General features: G+C 38.2%; 1 protein-coding gene across 1 annotated transcript; it reads right to left on the reverse strand.

The window, feature by feature from the left end:
- Positions 1-277: 277 nt before the first annotated feature.
- On the reverse strand, positions 278-4,471 carry LOC113018326 (selection and upkeep of intraepithelial T-cells protein 7-like). Its single transcript, XM_026161380.1, has 3 exons — positions 4,229-4,471; positions 2,187-2,540; positions 278-2,093 (listed from the first exon to the last, which is right to left on the reverse strand). Exons 1-3 carry the CDS (start codon positions 4,296-4,298, stop codon positions 1,942-1,944), a joined length of 576 nt encoding a protein of 191 aa, XP_026017165.1. The 5' UTR covers positions 4,299-4,471; the 3' UTR covers positions 278-1,941.
- Between the last annotated feature and the right edge of the window lie 2,927 nt (positions 4,472-7,398).

Consider the following 7,398-nt stretch of genomic DNA (forward strand, 5'->3'; position numbering starts at 1 on the left):
GAACAGAATAATCTGTGTCTTCTGATGATGGATGTGTTAAAGTTCTTTATTATGAAATCTGGGACTAATCAAAAAACACGCCAAGGGTTGATGGTGCACCAAAACATAAATACAAATAAGTGCCTCTAATTATTTTTATGGTGTCTGTTTCCACATGTGCCCCGACTGCAGTGAGAAGTATTTGTTACTTCCGTAGTAGCGTTTGACACATGTGCATTCAAACATGCTACTCCCTTGAAATTAAAGATAACACACAGATAAGGAAGACAGGAAAAACTGTTTGTTACTCTACCTTTATTTCCAAAACTTTATAATTAACACACACAGACCCTGTTCGTTTCTGCTGTTTCCTAAGCACAGAATGTTTTTCATACCTTTTCTGCAAGAGTGTGTGGAGATACAGAAATTCTTTTAGGCCTTAACGCATTTAGCCTCCAACTGCATTTTTGTCTACTTGGTAACAGATGACCGGAGTCGACAACCAGCCCTCAGAGACCTTGAAGGCTAAGTTATTACCTTGCTTGGAAGGTGTTATAGAAAAGAGTAGTTCTATGTCTGTCTATGTCTGTATATACCTCACTGCTTTATAAGTGTTCTCAACATGTATTTTTGTCAGAAGACGTATGCTGATGTTTTCTCCTGGGTGTTAATAAACTCACCGTTTGATTGCACTCCGTGGTTTGTGACACTGCTCTGCATTGATTGATTTCGCGACAAGTGTTTTTTTATGAGTATGTGGGTTGTGTTAGTAATGAGGGTGTTTACAGAGTTAGACTGACTCTAATGAGAAGGATCTTAAATAAATTAGAATGGGATTTTCTATAAGTCCCAAATGTTGACAATTTGCAGTGTTTTCATGAGATACAGGGAAAATGAGAGCTCGTTGTAGCTGTTGCAGGCCTGTAAGACTGATTGGCCTGTTTTATACAGAAAAACACGAGCAGGAGACATAAGTTGTGTTCAATCTGCAAACTCTTCCTCATCTATTTATTAAACAGAATTTCACCATCTTTTTTTGTCCATGTACACATTGTCATCTTGTCGTCACATAAAAACACAACGTTAACTCAGGTTAAGATCTTTAAACCCACCTGGTTACCTTGTTTGTTTAGGTATAAATTTACAAAATAATGACCTTTTATTGATCCCTTTTACATGCAGTGTAACTTACAACTAAATCCTCCTGCTCTGCAGCTTCAATAATATATCTGAGCAGATTCACTAACACTGATTAACCTGCTTATTATTCACTTTGTAAACTCTCTTTATCTCTGAACACATACAACAATACACAACGTCTGACAGTGACAAACAAACATATTCCACCATCTCCCAAATAAATATATACCAGGCTGTATGTACAGTATAGAAACAAAATGAGTGAGGACTAGATCATGTAGAAATCCTGTTTCAACATGATGTATGTGATCATACATTTATAGTGTTACACAGTGCTTCCCAAAAAATTTAATCATCAAATTAATAAATGAAAACATAATGATAGAAATAATTCTGGAAATAAAAAATACGTTTTGGTGAAAGTGGATTGTAGCAGTCATTTGGGACTGGCTGCTCTATGAAGACTTGATTACATCCAGCTTTGATTTAAATGATTGCTTTTTAACAGCTAAACAATCTTGGAAAAGAAAGCACTTTATTTCATTCATTTACTTTTTTTTATCTTTTTAATAATGTTTCTAAAGAAACACTAAAGACATTATTAAATAAATTCAGGTGTTAGACATCTAGAACCCACTGAGCAAATTGACCTCGGAGTGACTTTTATCTGCCATTTCTGTAATTTCAAGTTGTGGACCTAGTTTGGATATATAGATGTTCAGAATTGGTCATGGACTGATGGACCCAGTATAGACATGATCTGTCCAATGTTTAGTGGGTAGGTGACTTAAGGTTCACCTGTCGAGTCATCTGAGGTCTGGATCAAATCTTCTTCTCCTGTTTTTTATGTATTCTGAAGGTCATAAAAAAAGTAAGAGCTAGCGTAACAAGTATAACACTAACTGTTAAACAAAAGTCCAGTCCAGAGGATACATCCTCGTTCCCTTTGCCTTTCCTGTGTCCTCCTGGCTGACCTGCAGGTGAGAAACAGGTGTGAGGTGTCAGCTGTCAGGTAGGTGATGAGCGAAGAACAGAAAAGAATCCATTTCCTCTTCTAAATGACTCACCTGGAGGAACAACTTTCAGGTAGACGGTGCTGATATACTCAAAAATGCTTTTCCTGCCATTTGTTCCTCTCTGGATGACATAACACTGAAATGTTCCAGTGTCATCACTCGTCACATCCTTCAGAGTCAAAGACACGTCTCCGTCCTTCATCTGTCTGTCCTGCAGATCCACCCGGTTCACAAACGATGGAAGCTGGTTGAATGAAATAAACTGCTCACCCCGGTACATGAGAACATGTCCTTCCTGCAGGTCAAGTCTCAACCACTCCACAGCTCTGATGGGCACGCTGATGTTTGGAGTTTGACATGGCAGAGACACGTTCTGTCCAGACTCAGCTTTGATGATTTTCCCATCTGAAACAGGGGAAAACCTTATTAATTCACAGACAGAGAGCCCGCAGAGCTCAGCTGAACTAAAAAGTCTTTTTAATCTGAGATATGGTGTGAGATAGAAGTATCTGACACACCGTGATTTCCTGCAGTATGTAAATACATTCAATTAAAGCAGAGGGAACATTTATAATAAATAGTTGATACTGAGTATTCTAACAATTACCCACAAAAATGTTTACTTTAAGTTTTCATCTCAGATAAGTGTGTGTTAGCTTTGGCAAGCATTGATGCATCATTGATTAGTTTACATGTAGATTTGCCAAAGTGTTGAAATATATACCTTATTTTAAATAAAACCGTTTTAAAGCCTTATTTCAGACTCACTGTTGCAGTAAGATCAGAAGGACCTGTTTTATTATTATTATGAACAAACAGGATATGTCGACAAACCAGACTTACAACAACAACACAGATAGGAAACGGTCATTACACATTCAACAGCTGTACACAGACTTCCCATTGTACGGATCCCCTTCATTTATTTGAGAGACTGTCAGTCCAGAACATGGCTGTCACCAAAACACAGCCCCCAGAGCCTAAAGAGAAAGCCTATTTAGTAACTGGCTATCAGCGTGGTAGATAACACAGTTGGGGTCACTATATTGAAGACCTGGTGTGAAATGAATTTTCTTACTCTATAGTGTTTGAGAGCAGAGTTTTTTAGTTAATATTTATTAATATTCTGTTTTATTTTTTTATTTTATTTTTCAGTGTTGCAATTTGTAGACAGTCCCTTAAAACTTAGGCTCATGTATGTCTGAGATCAACTCCTTTGAATGAAAATGAGGTTGTAGATTTTTTAATAACATGAAACGATGGTGTTATTGGAGCTCTGATGAAATTTCTGATAGAAGTTCAAAAATGGTGAATTTCAAGTTAACCTTAAAAAGGGAAGCGATGCCACTCTAATTGAGAAAAACAAGAACTGGATTTCAACATGTGTTTTGATAGCATTTTCCAGACTTCTCATTCATAAACCTTTGACATAAACGCCATAACCATATTAATGCGGCAAATCTCCGTTGGCGAGTTAACATGAATCGCCCCGTGCATGGTCCTGCACAGTGCTAACGAGTTAAGGAGCTAACGCGTACAACATTTACTAAAATATTTGTTACTTTGTATATTTAAAACACAATTTTAAATGTAATTTAAATATTACAGGAAACTAAATATTTAGCTAACATGCAAATTTATATTACCGGTCAATGGAAATACCAAAATAAAAGCTTTATGAAAACCTCCAGTGCTAAAGTGTGCAGTAGTGGTCCAGTTCTTCTTACCGCCATAAGCTGCTTCACTTCTTGCCTACCAGCACAAACACGATTTAGCTGAAAACATCAAAAGAGCCATCCAAAGGTTCAGCAGTAGTGCACCCTCAGCAGCTGCAGTCTCCACCTCACAATCACTGCAGCACATGTCTAGCTAAATCTCTGGAGTTTAAATGAACCCATTTTCTCAACCATATCTAAAGGTTAACAAAATCAGAACTGACTCTACTTTCTGGAGCAGGGGCTCAGATCTTTAAAAACTCCTCAGTAGCATCTGATCGTGTCATGTACTCATAGACAGCAAGAATCCAAACATGGCTCTTCGTTGTGTGTTTCTATTTGTGAATCCTCTTGAATTTAAAGCAAGTTCAGTCTCACCTGTAGAGGAAAACAGGAGGCAGACAGACAGTAAAATCTGGCAGAGAGACGAGCTTTTCCCAGCCGGCATTTCATCCACTTCTGCTCATTCAAAGCTAAATGAAACTATTCTAAATGATTAAGCTTTTTTCCCCCAGGAAGAACAGAATAACTATGTTTTAAACCTGACTAGGTTAAACACTGGTCAGTGTCATATCAGCTCTGCATACTTATTTTCAGCCTCTCTCTCTGACTGTCGCATGAGGAAAGAGGAGTTGATGTTGATTATGAAATCTGGGACTATTTAAAAAACAATGCCAAAGATAATGACGTTCGTGCATAAAAATAACAGGGAGTGCCTGTGGGAGAGCAGACTGACTTGTTTTCTTTCATTAGTTATTTGAGGTGTGTGTTTTAACAGATGCCCTCATGAATGCATTGTCTCCACCCACTAAGCATTACATGGGTGTCATCCTTTCTGTCAGTAAACACTATTACTCAAGTACTTTTGATTAAATTCTAAAAGAATTTAGGGCTGTAGAGTGGGTTCATATTAACAGTCAAAACTTTTGTTTTACATTGACCAAGTCTTCCAGGTCAACTTGATGATTTATTGTCCTAAAACTGAAAAGAAAAACCGTAAAACTGCTATTAGACTTGCAAGTGCGTTAACGAAGTCCAGACGCTTTTCTTTGCAAGCTCCTTTGACTACGATGACCTGGATGACTGAGAACCTTCACAGACTTAAAAGCTCAACTTGACTCAAACATGTTTAGATGAAGTGTGTTTAATGAACACAAAATGCACGGGTTTATTGAACATGAATAAGTTGTGTTGATTTAACTCAGTTGTTTAAGTTTCTGCCAAAGCATAATATTTGTGTCCACTATTGAATTAACTATGTGTGTGGTTTTATATGTATGACTCGTCCCACCACAGGATGTGATTTGGGTCTTTCTCTCTTTACACCTGGAAGGGAGAAACATGTCTTGATGGAGACAGGTGCCTGCTGAGTGGTTGGACTGGATAATTACTTGGAGAACAGGCTTTTAACCGCCTCGCCCCTCCCTCCTGGCCTCCACCACCCAACAAACAGCCTGAGTTTTTCCTGGTAGCTTTGAGTGTTTCTGTGTGAAAAAAGTCAAAACATTCCTGAGTAGAAGCCAATTTGTGTGTGGTGTTGTGAGTGCTAGACCAGACCTTTGTAAACAGTTGGAAGTAGTTTTGTGAATTAGACAACTCATATTGTTTCACTGTATTTAACACTGCAGCAGCCTCGTAGGAGTGAGAAACTTTTTCTCCTGAAACCTGGTTTCTCTTGTTTGTCGCAGTAGACATTTATGTAAGCAAAGTGTCTTTTGTTCGACTTTTATTTTGTGCATGGAAGATTATGGAGCTTTAGAGATCTTTTGTTTGTAATTTTGGCATAGCTCACTGCCAAAGTCAATAAAAGGCTGCATGGGGTTTGCAATTGCATAGTTTTGGCTCTTTCTTGGGTGGAGTTGGAGTGGGGTGTCACATTTCACCTGCAAACTGTGATTTCTATAATAGACAATACTGTCAGAGCAGTTACACATGCCAAATGTGTGTAATGCTCCTCTACATATCTGGGAGTGCCTGTTGTGAGAGCAGACTGACCTGTTTTTAGGTATTTGCGGTGCTTTCAATGGAAGTGTTCATTACCGCAGTTGAGAAGGATATATTTGCATATTTAAACTTCAAATAAAAGATTTAAGCAAATAAATTCAGGTTGTTATACTTTGTTTCCAAATGTGACAGTCAAACACAAAGAGGACGATGAGTTCACTCAGCAGTAAGAACGTGTTGCAACATTATGCCAAATTCAATTAAATTTCATTTGAAAAAGAAATTTGAAATGTTGCCAGAGCAGATGTTTTCATATACTTTCAAATTCATATATTTCAACTTCTACTGTAAATACTTGATGTGCAATATTATTAGACCTCCAACAACTCCACCTTTTCCCAGTCATATTATTAAGGCAGACAAAAATTGTAAGCTCATTTTCATTCGCGTGTTTAACACACGTCAGGCCTTTGGACATTGGGGAGATACTCAGAGGAGAGTCACTACTCCTCCTCACCTAAAGGAGCCAATCGAGGTGTTCTGGGCATGTCCCACCAGGAGGAGGGCAGACCCAGTGTGGGATTAAATAAAGTCTGTTATGTCTTAATGAAAGCATAATGTGTTCTTCGTCACAAGCAGATTCTCTTCGTTTCTGGTGTTTTGCTAAGCACAGAATATTTTTCGTACCTTCTCTGTCACAGGCTGGGTCTCCGACCCAGCACTCTGAGTTTTCTTTGTATTTTTTGATATGTTATTAGTTTTTGTGTTATTTCCTATTTTGCCTTTAGTTTAGGCAGTTATTGGTTATTGTTCCTGGGTTTTCTATGTTTTGGGGTTTGGTATTTATTCATCACGTGTTGGGTCTGTTGAGTTGTGTTGTCATGTTTAGTTTTAGTATTTCCTGTTTTATTCTGACAATGTCATGTGTTCTCTGTTAATTGTATTTAGCTTTTCTCTCCTGGTCCTGTCATTAGGTTTATGGCTGTCAGCTGTTTCCCCATATGTTTCCACTTCCCCTGATTCACCTCATGTCTGTATTTAAGCCTTTTGTTTTCTTCATGCCATTGTCGGGTCGTCTGTTTATTCTGCCCTAGTTCTAGCCTGGTTCTGTTTATTTGACCTCAGTCTTAGTTACGATTTTTTGTCTGTTATGTATTATTAGTCATGGTCTTTGCTTGTTATTTTCCACCACAGTCATAGTTTAGGTTTTGGTCTAAGTACCGTTTAGTATTTTGTTTCTTAGTGTCTTGTCAGTTTACTTTGGTTTCCTGGTTTACTCCTGCAATCATCCAAATAAAGGATCGCTTTCTGTTTAAACCTGCAACACCTCGTCCACATCTGCTTTTGGGTCCTGTTTCAAAAACACACCGGCGCACCCCGCCGTGACATTTTCTGCAAGACAGGTTTTCTTTTTTGTGTGTTGTGTTAGTAATGGGAGTGTTTTTATAGCAACTGTCATCTAAAGGATCTGTTGTTCTGTCTGTGTCCCTGTCGCCCACAGGTAAATTACACATGATGCTTTAAGGCCACCCCTACCATGTACACTCCATCTTACAGCTGAATTCTGCAGCTCTCCAGTTTCAAAAACAAGATTGTCTAGAAAT

Source organism: Astatotilapia calliptera, unplaced genomic scaffold (genome assembly GCF_900246225.1).
Source record: "Astatotilapia calliptera unplaced genomic scaffold, fAstCal1.2 U_scaffold_60, whole genome shotgun sequence".
NCBI classification, from domain to species: Eukaryota; Metazoa; Chordata; class Actinopteri; order Cichliformes; family Cichlidae; genus Astatotilapia; species Astatotilapia calliptera.

Bases quoted from the DNA above. Each gene is read 5' to 3' on its own strand.
- LOC113018326 (XM_026161380.1), bottom strand. From the start codon at position 4,298: ATGCCGGCTGGGAAAAGCTCGTCTCTCTGCCAGATTTTACTGTCTGTC. The intron at 2,541-4,228 runs GTGAGACTGAAC...CCCCTGTTTCAG, and splicing joins CCTCCTGTTTTCCTCTACAG to ATGGGAAAATCATCAAAGCT. The intron at 2,094-2,186 runs GTGAGTCATTTA...TCTCACCTGCAG, and splicing joins CCTGAAAGTTGTTCCTCCAG to GTCAGCCAGGAGGACACAGG.